This window comes from Triplophysa rosa, linkage group LG12 (assembly GCF_024868665.1).
Source record: "Triplophysa rosa linkage group LG12, Trosa_1v2, whole genome shotgun sequence".
Lineage (NCBI taxonomy): Eukaryota > Metazoa > Chordata > Actinopteri > Cypriniformes > Nemacheilidae > Triplophysa > Triplophysa rosa.
Genome location: NC_079901.1, coordinates 6,252,482 through 6,266,937, shown reverse-complemented (window position 1 = coordinate 6,266,937; position 14,456 = coordinate 6,252,482). Strand labels below are relative to the sequence as shown.

The 14,456-nt window shown below is 38.7% G+C and overlaps 1 protein-coding gene across 5 annotated transcripts in view; it reads left to right on the top strand.

The window, feature by feature from the left end:
• cntn5 (contactin 5) overlaps window positions 1-14,456 on the top strand; it is a 244,619-nt gene that overhangs the window by 128,104 nt on the left and 102,059 nt on the right. For all 5 annotated transcript variants that reach the window (XM_057347804.1, XM_057347802.1, XM_057347803.1 and 2 more), the window contains 2 exons: window positions 6,585-6,708; window positions 8,030-8,205. In XM_057347804.1, the coding sequence (XP_057203787.1) occupies window positions 6,585-6,708; window positions 8,030-8,205 (300 nt within the window). The remainder of the gene's footprint in view (window positions 1-6,584; window positions 6,709-8,029; window positions 8,206-14,456) is intronic.

The window sequence follows — 14,456 nt, the reverse complement described above, 5'->3', positions numbered from 1 at the left end:
CGGGGCTGGTTCGAGGATCTCTGGAAGTCCGGGCGGGACCGGCTCACGGATCTCTGGCAGTCCCGACGGGTCCAGCTCGGAATGGGCTTGGAAGCAGAGCGGGAACGGCTCGGAACAGGCTTCGAAGTCGGGCTGGATCGGCTCGGAACTGGCTGGAGAGGCGTGGCGGCGTCCTCGCCGTTTTCTACGACGATGAGGTTTTGCGGAGGAGTGCGGAGCGGATATCGAGCGAGTCGGAGCTGATCCCCCTCTCTTCACTGGTTCTGGATGACGACCGCTCAAGTCCTCCTCGGCATCCCCAACGCGGAAGTTTGAGCCCATCACGTGGAGGACCTGGTTAATGAAGTCCTCCAGCGAGGAATCTTCCGCGAAGGGGAGTACGAGAAGGGCGAGCAGATCATCATCCAGACCAGTCAGAAATATATTATTCAAAAAAAGATCGCTCCAACTCACCCAATAGCTCAACTCCACAAATTCCTCCACGTACCTTTCAAGAGGTTGTCCAGCCTGTTGCATCTCCCGTATTGCCATATCTGCCTCGAGGACCTCGGCTATTCCTGGTGGAAGCGTTGGCATCTTGAATTTTTGGGTTCAGTCTACTGTCAGGGTTCTGGTAGACGGAGAGCACACCACGGAGGTAGATAAGAAAAAGGAGTTTATTTCAAAAAACAGCTAAGTATCCAAAAACAGGTAAGTATCCAAAAACAGGTAAGTATCCAAAAACAGGTAAATCTCCAAAAAAAGGTAAGTATTCAAAAACAGGTATATCCAAAAACCAGGTAAGTCTTTCAAAAACAGGTAGGTATACTTATCGGGGTTGAGAATTGCTTTGAAGACAACAAGACTGAACCGTGAAGAACAAAAAGGTGCAAACTTAAATAGAGTCCTGATGATGTGATGCAGGTGTGGACTAATCAAAAATGGTGGATGTGTGGTGCATGCTGGGAAATTGAGTTCAAAACTCCGGGGAGAGGGAACGGGTGAAGCGAGCTGGCGGTGACGACATGGGGGGCGTGGCCGGTGGTGCTGAAACCGTTACAGTCATAAAGTGACGCCAGATTTCACTTTTAAAATATTTTCCCATAAAAAACAATCATATTTCAGGAGCTGGGCCTTTTTTATAATGTAAACATTTTTTTTAATATTATTTTATACCCAACCTTCTGTTCATTTCTGTTATTTAACCTTTTTTAAGATATGTGGAATGTGTGTAAAATAAACAAAAAAATGTTTTTTACAGGGCATGGATGAAGCCCAACAAAATTGGCTCTTTATATCTTGTTACAAAAAACAAAACTAAGTGTGAATACGTGAACAAGTCATATAGACTACTTTTATGGTGTTTTTGGAACAGCCCCTGGTCACCATTCACTTCAATTAAAAAGAGGAGCTTAAACGTCTTGCCTAAATTCTTCTTTTGTGTTTATTAGCAGGAATCTATTGATAAAGGTGTGACCTGACAGGGAATAAATAATGACAGAAATGTAATTTGTGGGTGAACTGTTTCTTTGAGAATGTGAAGGTGTTGGGAATATAGGAAGTGTTGTATGCTTCCGCCCAGCACTACTCCATTTTTTCCCCTGAACTTTTCAGGAGAGAGATCAACAGCCCTGTCGTATCTCTGATTAATGTATAATTCCAGAGAGTTTTATTTCCCACTGGAGAGCACAGATTACTGTATTCTTTTTTTCCTAAGGAAGCAATGCTTTTTCCGGCCACTTGATAATTCTTAAATGCTGATATATATCATACTGCTTCAGATACCAAAACTGGGTTATAGACCTATATTTCAGCTGGAGGTGACGTTATGCTACTAACAGAAACTAAACAAAGAATATCATGCCAATATACTGCAGAAATGTTTGGTCTTTCTTCACTTTCCTGTGAAGACATCTAAACATCTGCAAAATAACATGTGTTATCTTGAAAATCAATAGGACATACAGTAAAACATCAAGTGTTGTTTTCAAATAGATCTAACAGAATTTAATAAAACATCAAGAAAAGAAAGTCTGAACCTTTGTGATGTGTGATGATTGTATTATCACAGAAAGGGCAAGACATGCAGGTACATGTACTTTAGTGTATATGTGTACAGATCATGAAAAGATGGTAAAGCAGTGAGGTCACAAAGATTAATATACTGTAAAAGACCAACGTGATAGTGCATTGTGATGTTTCTAGAGACCTACACTGCACATTTTGTATTTCTCTGTTATCTGACACACTGAAGCCATGAATCTCTTTCTCAACAAACTGATGATTTGAATAAGTTGTGTTAAAATAAGAAGAGTCAAAAAATGTGCAGTTCTGTGGGTCAACAGATACAGAATTAACAACCACTGGACAAGTAACAAGTTGTATTTTCAACACAATCATGGCATAAACATAACTATTTTGCAATAATTTTGGCAAATTCGTATGAATTCGTACAATCTCTTTCATACATGTTAGTACGATTTACCACTGACGTTAGGTTTAGGGGCGGGGTTATGGGTATCGCCTTTTTCTACCAATCGTACGTTTTTATATGTTTCACAACAAACAAATTCATACGAATAAAAAAGTTTACGAATTCCTGTGAGATCAGGTTGGTTTTAGTTTTGGCTTGGGTTAGTCCAAAAATAATCAATATAACAAGAAATATAACAAGGAATGCAAGGTGAAGGAAGTCCCGCCTTCTAGTTAAAAGAGCCAATCATCACTCGATACAGACTCGGGCGGTATGCATACGCAGTAGCTGAAATGAACTTGACATCGAAAAATGTGTTTTTTGCGCCATTCAAGTTTAGCAAACCAAGGTTATAGTACAGTTGATGTCAGGTTTAATTATTGATTGTAAATATGCTAATTAACTGTGATTTTTGCCAGCGATTTTAGAAATAGTTGTCATGAATTTTATGTATGAAACCTCAGTATGCAAGAAACTGTATGTGAGAAATACCCGGAAGGTCTACTGATTCCACAAAGATTTAAGAGTGTGCATCGGATGGCCACGGGAGCTGAGCAACGGTTAAATTTCAAAAGTAAATCTGATAAAAATAGCGGAAACTTTTAGGCGGATGTTCATTTTCAATGTAAGTGCTGATAAATGAATTTCTCGTGACTAAATTATGTTTTTATCTGCACCTATGTGCAGTTTGATGTTGATACGTGATAGATCAAAGAGCATACGGGTCACATGACCATAAAACATGGCGGGTGTAGTATGTCCGAAATGTATTTATACTACTCCCACTCATACTATTGTATATAGAACGTACTGTTTTATCGGTCGATTGGTAGGCATTTATTGAAATTCAGTATGTACGGTTACAGTATGCGATTTCGGACGCAGCACTTGTGTGTGTTTACTGTATCTATACAGATACAGTACATCAGGAACATAAATGTTTTCAGAAGTTACAGTACCTTTGTTGACATCTGTGGACATTCTCAATGAAAAGAATTTGCTAGTTGCACAAGATGACGCCAGTGAGCTTTTCAGACGCCAGAGTCGGCAGACTAATTTCCGGTCGTATAACACTGTATGGGAAAAGGAGGATTTTTGGCCGACAAATATTGGGGGAGTTTAGATACAAAAGAAGAAAGTAATAAATCAGCGATATGACACATCCTCTTTACATTTCTGAACACTTTGTTAAGCCAAAACAATACGAAAAATGTGTCTGCCGACCCTGGCGTTGCAAAAGCTCAACGGTGCCATCTTGTGCAAATAGACCATTGTTCAAATAAATAAACGCATGGCTTTAAATATCTTAGCCACGCACATTTTTAAGGTTGGAGATTGGCTATATGTGTAAAACAAGTCACATTCTTGTTTATTAAGTCATCCTGTCAAATGGTTTGTGTGAAGGTTACATTTTAGGAATAGCGAAAATACCAGTAGTCTCATATAACAAATGTGTTTGTGATGAAATGCGTTCCCCTCAGAAATGACTTCCTCATTTCATCTTGTTACACAAACATGTCACACTATTGACATGCAAAAACAAAATCGTTTGTAATGTCAGAAAATAATCCCCATTTACACAGAGGCTGTCCTAAACAGATCTGTAAATAATTCTCCATGGAAGAGATTGACTGCTGGCTGGAAGTGCTGAAGAGACGCTGGCGATCCAGAGAGCATATGGGGTGAGTGGGAGTGTTTGTGCGGGGGAGAGCTCTTTAATCTCAAAGCCCCACAGTCGGCCAAGTGTTTAGAATGGAGTGTTGGTTTACATAAAGATACTCGACTGTTGTCAGAACAGATGCAGTGAAAACTCAATGACTAACAAACTGGTCTTTTCATTCCCACATGAGTCAAATGAGGGGCATTTCTCTCAAAATTTCATTTTGTTTCGTGGCATAATCCAGCAATTGCAGTTCATGAAAACACATTTCGCTTAATATCTGTATGTATATATATCGTGGAGATATTACGGTTGCTTTTTTCACTTTTGTACACCCTAGCAACTGCACAGCAACGTGTTTGAGGATGTATTTTTGGTGATGTTTTTATTAGAAACAAGAATACATGATTTATAAATTATTACTATGCATATATTATACATTATGACTGTAATTACTATTATTCTTGAGAATAAACAACTGAAAACGATGCAGTAAGAATGAATACATTGTATACAGTCTACATGCAAAGTGTTTTATTTACAAATCCAGTCATGACATACATCACATACATCTTGCACTGTTTTTCATTTCTTTCTTTGGCCAGCAATCAGATATCATCCCCTCTTGAAATGTAAGACTTTTCTGTGGGCAATATGGCAGCGGGCTGTGATGTATAAGAAATGCGTTTTTTGTCCTGGAAACGACGTAGGTTGTACAGGAGACGTTCCTCGGTTCTTTAAAGTGTCTGGCTGGTGGCGTGTTGACACCTGGGCGAAATACAGCGTGAGACAGGGACGATGCTGCAGCCCGCATAGGGGATTTATTGTGCATGCAGCACACAGCATAAATAATAGAGCCGGAGCTTGTATAGCTCACTCCCAAGCCGCTACAAATGACTAGGTTATGCTTGAACTCTTCGCCCACAGGTCTCTTCTTTCTCTCTGTTGTCTAAATCTGCTCATGCACAGAAAACAAAAACATCATCTTCTAGATTTATGCTATTAGCATTGCAGAGAGTATTCAGTCCTGATGATGTCATGAATGGCACAAAATTGTACATTGGTGTTAAAAATATTATGGTACTTTAATATGTACTTTGGTGCTGCATGGTTTATACACCAACTATGTTTTATTCATATATTCATGTGGTATTCCAAGGTACAGTAGGGGCCAAAAGTGAGGGCATATTTGTACAATATTTGGCTCTTGCCATGATACGTATCCAAATAAAATGGTAGTAATATTCTATTTTTAAATACTTTTTTTGACCTTCTGGGTAACACTTTTAGTTTAGGGGGCAATTCTCACTATTAACTAGTAGTTATTAGCATGCCTATTATTAGCATATTCGCTGTTTATTAGTACTTATAAAGCACATATTCTGCATGACCATACTCTACATCCCTAATCCTACCCAATACCTAAACCTAACAACTACCTTACTAACTATTAATAAGCAACAAATTAAGAGTTTATTGGGGAAAAGGTCGTAGTTAATAGTTTGTTAATAGCGAGAATTGCCCCCTATACTGAAGTGTGACCAAATTCGGTCATGATTTAGTCACCCTTGTTACAAACCTGTATACATTTCTTTATTCGGTGGAACACAAAGAAAGATATTTGGAAGAATGTTAGCAACTGGCATTTCTAGAACATCATTGACTACCATAGTAGGAAAAATAATTATATACAGTGTATATATATTTTTTTTCTGTTTAACACAAAGAAAATATATTTTTAAGAATTTTGGAAAGCAAACAGGCACCTTTGACTACTATTTAAAAAAAATAGTATGGTAGTCAGTGATGTCGTTTTTCAAAATATCTTTCTTTGTGTTCAACTAAACAACATCCAGAGAGTGAGAATTTTCATTTTTGGGTGAACTATCCCTTTAATGAGATGCTTACATAAACCAATTTGAGAATTCCAATTTTGAGCCAATGTGGCAGATCACTTCAGGGTTTATAATTGGAAGGACTCAGTTACTCTGCTGATATACTGTATGTTATCAAGTTCACCCTGGAGGCTGAAAATATGAGACAGTTAACTGAATTTGTAATGTGGTCTTCTGTGTTGATCCAACTGAATTTATGCCGCTACAACTGAGCTCTGCTTTGGTTATGAAAACACGTCATTGTGTATGACATGTAAATATTTGAGTCATATTAAAGTCATTAGCTTGGTCATTTATTAGATGCTTTTACCAAAGCAGGATTTGAACCCACAACCTTTTGGTTAGTAAGCAAGATTTTTTATAACTATACCACAGCATACCATTCCTTCTGCCTTATGTCATTCACATTACCATATCAAATCCTAAAATTGTGGTTTCGTTAATTCCATAGTAAACGTCATCGGTTTGACTCACCAAATGTGAAAATGTTAATCTTTCTGTAGCTCTTTATTCATCTCTAATATATATTAGAAAGGTAAATCATGTTTTGTCTCTTTCATCTTCCGTATGTCCCCAGAGAGCGAGGAGTTCGGCCCAATATTCATTCAGGAACCCGATGACGCAATCTTCTCCCTGGATACGGACAATAAGAAAGTGATAATGAATTGTGAAGCCAGAGGAAATCCTGCTCCGACCTACAGGTACAGTTTACTCGTCTCATTAACGCGGATACGATTTTATTAAATCGATAATAAATGACATTTCGTTTCTCTGGAGCTTTACCTTGAATCCTTATTATCCTGTCCGGGTGGCATTTCTGTTAGAGTAATGATAATTTGACACAGATGTTGGATGTCTCCAGTGTGGATTACTAATTGGAATTGATATGCTGTGCTGGAATCATAGTTTTATCTGTCAAACCGCATTGCCCGATTATACGCACGTGCTATAATCTCAGAGAGGTCTTAACCTTTAGGAAACAGACAGGAATTGATCGATGGATTTGATTCCACCTAGAGGAATCACTTATCCTCTATAAGCATAAATAAATAAAGGTGTTACCGACGTTGAATGATACATTGTGTGACTGAAGTGCTAGACACTAATGTGGTTTGACTTCTGGTCTGTAATTTCGATCGATATGCTTGTCTAAGCGATTTAGCCCACTGTATGTGCTAACCAAACTCTTTGTGGTGATCATGTGATACCTATATCCAACACATCTCATGACAGTTGTAACTACTTTACATAGTGTCTTATTTATTTTAATTGCTACGAATTCATTTGTTTGTTTTAGCTAGTGACATCTAAGGTCAAAACGTAATACATACAGTTCATAACGTACAAATTCATATGAAATTGCCACCTTGTAAAATTTAAACTAAACATACAAAAGTGTCGTTTCAGTTTACTTTTTATTTGCGTCTCAGAAATATACTTAAAATTTCACATAACACTGACAGAAAAGGCCTATTTGTACTTAGTTTATTTACTGAGATGTTTTCAGAACTAAAAGTGAACTTAAGGTATGTTTAAAGTATAAAAACTGATACCTACATTGGAACATACTGTAGTAGTATACTTAAAAAAATACAAATAAAAATGCAAAAAATATATAAATAATAATACACTGTAGTAAGATTCACTTAAAGAAAACTTTCAATCAGAATGCTAAACTAAGAGCTTTCTAAGAAAATACTTCAAGTCTACTCTCGGCAATTAAAATGTACAGGTATAACTAGTAAACTATCAGTATACCTATAAGTTCACTCGTGGAGTAATGCAGTAGTAGGAAAATTACTAGTATGCAGTACTAGGTTCTGTAGTTTTAAGCTAGTTGTGTACTCAAAGTTACACATTAGTTAGTAAAGTACATTTAGTGTACTTAAAAGAATGCTTTTACAAAGTAAAAAGTGGGCCACTGAAGTCCCAAGTACAATAGTACACTTATAAAAATACTACTAGTACATTGACATTAGCATGCTAACTTTGCTTTTCTTAATTGTGTTGTTGTATTTACAGCTGGCTGATTAATGGAACAAATGTGAACGTAGAAGCAGATTTCCGATACAGTATGATTGACGGGAACTTGATCATACACAACGCGAGTGAGGCCATCAATCACGGGAGATACCAGTGCAGAGCAGAGAACAGCATTGGCATCGTCATGAGTAGAGAAGCCCTCCTGCAGTTTGCTTGTGAGTACTTGAACGTTTTTGTAATCAGACATTTTTCCTTTGTTTTGGATGCCGAAATGATCCGGACTGATCTGAAAGATTACTTTACAGTCACCGCTTTGTTTGATATAGCATTGGTCAGGTTTGACATGAGGGTAAATAAAATTCAAGTCAATCCCATGATGCTTTGCTGCTCTTCTTAAAAGTAGGCTTGGGGTTGTTTCCATTAGCTAGGGAAGTGCCCTTAACGCTTCGTCTCGCAAAACCAGAGCAAAAAGCATATTTTCTTCTATTCCATTGGCCTCCTTCCAAAAAAATCATATCAAACCAAGAAAGCATCCTGCGCAGGGCTAGAGGCGCAATTGCTCAGTGGAAAACACATTGTTAGCTTTGCTTACTGTTTCCCCAAGAGCGATGGCCATAGTAGCCTTATTGGCGTACCTGACGGGATTATGTACTTGACTATTCACTGCCCAAGATGTTTTGCCCAAGACTTGTATACATATGATGTAACATTCTCAGAGGCGGTGCGTTTTTTCCTAGCTGTGATTTGGAATCACACGACTTCAAGCCTGTTCTGCACCTCACTGTAAATTCGATATCAAGAGGTGCTCGTTCATGTTCACTCGCCAACACAATGGTTGAATAGATTATTTTCAGCTTTGTTGTGTTCTTTGATCTCTCTGTACCGAGAAAGGATTCTGCAAAGTTGTCCGGTCTTTTCTTCTAAATCTCCTTGTGAGCTGCCAACACGCATGAACACACTGTTCCATCTTATTCCCTCACCCTTCTCCGTCGTCTGGTTCTGACCTTGGTCCACACATTGTGGCCAATTCTGAAGGCCTGTCGGAGAGACAACGGAACGCTGTCAGCAGCAGACATTGGGATGCAGAGCTTTTCCCAGACCTCTGCATAACAAATGGCCACCATTTATCACCCTGTTGGACACTCAAGGATCTTTCACTCTTGTTGGCGTGGGGCGTGAGCCTGTTATGGTGCTCCATTTATTCTCAGCAAGAGGTAACATTAAAATGAATTAACTGTTGCAGGTATGGTGTAGATGGCAATCGGGTTTGGGTCATGGTTTGATCCCATTTTTTTTTGTCCTTCACTTTCCTGTCTGTTTCAATTACCCTCTAAATAAATAGATGAAAAATGAACATTGTTGCAAATCAACGACATTTTCTGTGTTGAGTACAAGAAATGGGTCAGAAACTTTAAAACGAGCAGAATTTGCTTGATACTAATATTTGTTCAATTGAAGGTAGTCAATAGAAATAGTGGTATCTGAAGTGCACTCAAGAGCGTCTACTGGCTATCGGCTACTGCTGTGCAATTTTAAAATGATTAAAGGCAATGATTCCCTGTTGGTAGGGGACTCGGTTGGTGAAATGCAAACAGTTCTTGTGGCCAGCCAGCGGTAGGGGAGCATTTAGCTTGGATCTCTTTGTTTGCTGTCTTTGATTGAGAAAGCCTGGCTTGAGTTTCCAAGAGACGGTCAACTCGGTCGTTTGAGAGGGGCCTAGTCTTTGAGCACGGCCATGGATGTCACAGCCCTCCTTTGTTGGCAGACCCCTTAAAACCCTTGCCAAGGAAACCGGTTGATGTGCAGAGAGTATCCACATCTCCTTGGAGACCAAGAAATGTATTTATATATTAAAAAGAAGAGGGAGAAAAAGAGAGAGAATCTCTAGCCTGTATTCCTTTCACAGTTTGAGTATTGTGCCCTGCTACCATTCCCTGTTGTGCTTATTTTCTTGGTTTAGAAAGCAGAACTCCCTGGTTCAACCTAGTTACCAGGCCAGGCTTTGAAGACTAGGAAGGGGGGACTTCTCTGATCTAACTCCCTTCTGAGATCCAGGTCTCTCTCAACAGACAAGTGGGAGAATATGAGGTATCATGGCTCTGGGGGAACAGAGCTGTGGATATATAAAGTACAGTGGTCATTTTTGTTTGTGGAGAACTTTCCTCTTTTTGACCACAGAAAACAGGGCATCAGGAACTGCATTCTCTGAGAATGATGTGGGCGAAAGTTGTATAGTATGATTCCCAAACTGTCTACAGTATGTGTACATATAGGCAATGTTAAAGGCTACATTGGATGGATCGACCTTTAAGTATTAAATCAAGTATATTTATAGTTTATACGTGGGACTTAGAACTGAGCTCTTTTTCTGTACATTCTGGGATTGCTATACTGTGTGGAGCAGCTTCCTCATTGGAAACATACTTAAAATGGCAAAAATACTGTCTAGGTAGGAAGCACATTTGAATTCACCAAATGACAGTCTGATGTGCAAATACACCTTAAGTATTTCTTAAAAAGCAGTGTATTGTCTTAGACTGGCATATGCTTATCGAGATGAAAAAGCATCAGTTTTAGCAGATCTTTATCTCACTTCCCATCCTCCCTTATTGTTGAGAACAGATGAACATCGATTTACCGTACAAAGGTTTCAATTTACCATGCGAGATGAGGGGTCAGGAAAATACGAGATGAGTACTTGGAACTGACGGAACACACCAAGTCGACAGATTTTTATCTCTTCTATCGTACCTTCTATCAAAGGGTTCCATTTTTCACTTCGCTCACGAAAACCCATCACCATTTTTGACAGTTCCGTAAATTATGTTAATGTTAGCAGGACCTCGCAATTTACTGCGCATGCTACATTAGCAGGGGAAGAAAGAAAGAAAATGGAAAAATAAATAAAAAATCTCGTTACATGTCATCCCTACTCATGTTTCACGACCCTAGCTGTCTGAAGATATATCATTTATCACATCTCGCCCGTCGTCCGTGTAGGAACAACAAAAGAAAATCTATTTTCCCATTTAGACTACAGCGGAGAGCATTGATTAGTTATAATTCATACGTCTGGAGTGAATTGAAGGAAGGCAGGGATAAGGAGCTCGAATGGAGAACAAGGCGGCAACGGTGACAGGGCCTGATAAATCAATAATCTGCACCATTACAATGGGATTCCGAGCCTCTCCATTCTTGCTCTCTTGTGACAGTTTGTTAGAGGAGATCACCTTCCTAAGCATACATTACACACACACCCATCCTTCTTTTCAGCCCCGAGCAGCCGGGGAGCACCAACAGACATTTGGCACATTCTAGCGCTCCGGCCTGCCAACCACCCGTTTCACATAAATAAGATATAAACTATGGGATCGCTCAATCTTTTACTTAATTTTTTTCCTTTCTACAGTCCCACAGGGCGTCTCTTCTGGTCGCACTGGATCTTTTTCATTTTTCATGGAGTAAGGAAACTTTGATCTTTTTGCTTTCATTGCGAGCAGCACCCTGAAGATTTCGGCGTTGAAGACATGTGCTGCGCCTGTTGATGGCTCTTTGTGCTTCTGATACAAAGCACTGATGATCGCTAACAGAAATATCTGATAACTGAGGGCAAGTCAGAATCCATGTTTAATTGATGTCAACAATCGTCAGTAGAACTGAATTGTTTATTGTGGTAAATTCTGTTTTACTCCCTATAGATATGAGCTAGTTTAGCAGAGCACGTAGCAATCGTAAGGTATGATGAACGTCCACAGTAACAAATTCTACATCCAGAGTTCATCCGCAGCAGACTGGTTTTGATTTATTCATTTTGTTTTCATTCGTTTTGTTAACAAAAGACGAAATCTGAATGTATTCACAGTTGTAGTTTCTGTCAGTAACAACAAGCAGAGATGCAGCACAAGAGGGAAAAACAAATGTTGTGTTTGCTGGGCACTAAATGTGGATGTTGACAGGTATAAAGGCTAAAATTACTGGTCCACAGTGTATCTACTTGAGTTTCAAATAAACATTTCACTCTGAAAATAAGTGAAAGTCAGGCACACCTCGCTCTTCATTCATTCTGGGGAATGCAGTTTTTCAGTAGTGGGGGGAGTGTTAAGCCATTATAAAGCTAATTTTCTGTAGGGTGATTGTATTGACGCATGCAGAGCGTCTGACTGTGCACAACATAGAAGAAGAATCAAAAGTGCACTGTTTTCAGAATGAACAGAAATGCAGACTGTATGTCTTCATGAGGCCACAAGAACAAATGCAAGCGATTCATCTTGAATAGTAAAATCAAGCAAATTCAGACTGCATTCAAATGTATGATTTTTCTTTGTGACACTGGAAGAAATGCTAGATGTCGGTGTTTAAGTGCGACAATTTTGTGGTTTCATGTCGTAATAATAAATCCCATGCAAAAACTTGACAATGATATCAGAGAATACATTTGTGTTATTGAATGTTTGCTTCAGGTTTGACAACTGTAACAGTAATCTGAAGTAGAACATAATGTATTTACATTTGCCAGTAAAACAGGATATTCAGCAAGAAGCAGGTGGGGCAGGATTTGATTTTGTCTTTTAGAAATGTATTGGATTCTGAAATGTGAGCTTGGTTACGTCAAAACGTTGATTCAGTTTTTTCGATATGAATTGGTGGGAGGTGAGTAATTTTCAATTAAATGTTTACCGTATTTATATCAATATAAAATGTTGTGCACACACAAATTGTGCACATTTTTTATTTTTATTAAATTATAGTGTGGAGGATATGCCTCTTTATGGCCTCTGTTTGAAACATAAAATTGTAGTTATATTTGGGTTATTTTCCTCACATGGCTTGGCTTCTTTACTTGGCTTGGTTAAGTCTGATGTTTGTGTTTACAGACGTGACGTAATGACGCAATGAGAAACTGCTGAAAACTCAAATTTCCTGCGAAAAGGACAAATTAAGCAAATTGCTAATCATTATTATAAGCTTGCTTTTGTAAATCAGCGTAAAATAAGACAATAGTTTTGAACACTGATCTATTTATGTATTTGCTCAGGTTTTGATTTCTGTGTATTATAACCAAATAAAGTAACAGATTGTTGCTTTTCAGTTAATTCTTAAAAAACATTTAAAAACATAAATTTCCTAAATGTTGGTAATGATCTGGGTTGCGTTTCCCGAAACCTCTTTAACGCTACGTCATTCTTAAGTTATACCTTAAAGGGGTCAAATGACAGGGCTAAAATAAATAGTATGGTTTGTTTTAGATGTAATGCAGTGTGTATACACGATTTAAGGTTCAAAAACGCTGTATTTTCCACATACCGTGCATGTTTGTATCTCCTCTTTGCTCCGCCTCTCTGAAACGGGCAGATTTTTTACAAAGCTCATCGCTCTGAAAAGCGAGGTGTGCTATGATTGGCCAGTTAACCAATGCGTAGTGATTGGTCGAATACTGCAAGCGTGTGATGGAAAGGTAATGCCTCTTACCATATTCGGAACATCAGGTTCCAAAGCAATTGTACTGACAGGTGATAAAATGTCATAGGTACTTTCCTTATCAATTCGAGCCCGAATCTGATCCGGAAAATGAAGATGATCAAGCCGATACATCAACTTTTCCAGCGCGACTTGAACAGGATGTAAAGGATTGTTAAGGTTTTTAAAAATATATTATGTTAAATAGTTAAAAACTATAGCTAACTGTTTTACCTTTTATATACGACGTTATAAAGATTTGCCGTTAGTGATCAACCAGTGTTACGCCAGGTCTCGTCACGACTCAACAAAGACAATAAACCCCATTATAAACACGACATTTGTTGCCTCTTGTTGGAACATAATTACTGATTATTAGGACTTATGTTGTCTTTTTTTCACGTTGCGCGCGTGTCTGAATTTGCAGATCACAAACACACGACAAACTCAACTCGCGTTAGTCCATAGCAAAGACTTTTACAATGAAAATATACTTACAGGCTGTGAATCTGAAGTGCCAGACTGTCCTTGCGAAGTTGTAATGGTTGGAATTGCCCCAATTTTTAACCAAAGCTTTGTGCACAGCCGGCCTTGATCTCTCCCAGGTTCATGACGCAATCATCTGTGAAATGCGCTGCACACACTTGAATATTCAGATTGTACTGTTCTGGAACAGTATTGTAAATAAAATGTAACCATTCGTTTGTAGTTGTCTCATCTTTTGGAAGGGCAAACAAAGAGGCTTTCTTTTCGCAACGAAACACACAGCATCTCCACAACATGGCTGCGGCGGCGACGATACAATTAGATTTACAAGTACGCCCACCTTACTTGCGTACACATTTGGGCGGTCTTAGTCAAGTCATACCACGAAATTATGTAGATTTGTGGGGGGGTGGTTACACAAGGCGTTTCAGGCAGGTCTGGGTGAGCATTCGCTTTTAGATAGAATTCATCTTTTGTTCCGACACTTTAATTTTTGCAATTTTACGTGTCTAATACATGCATG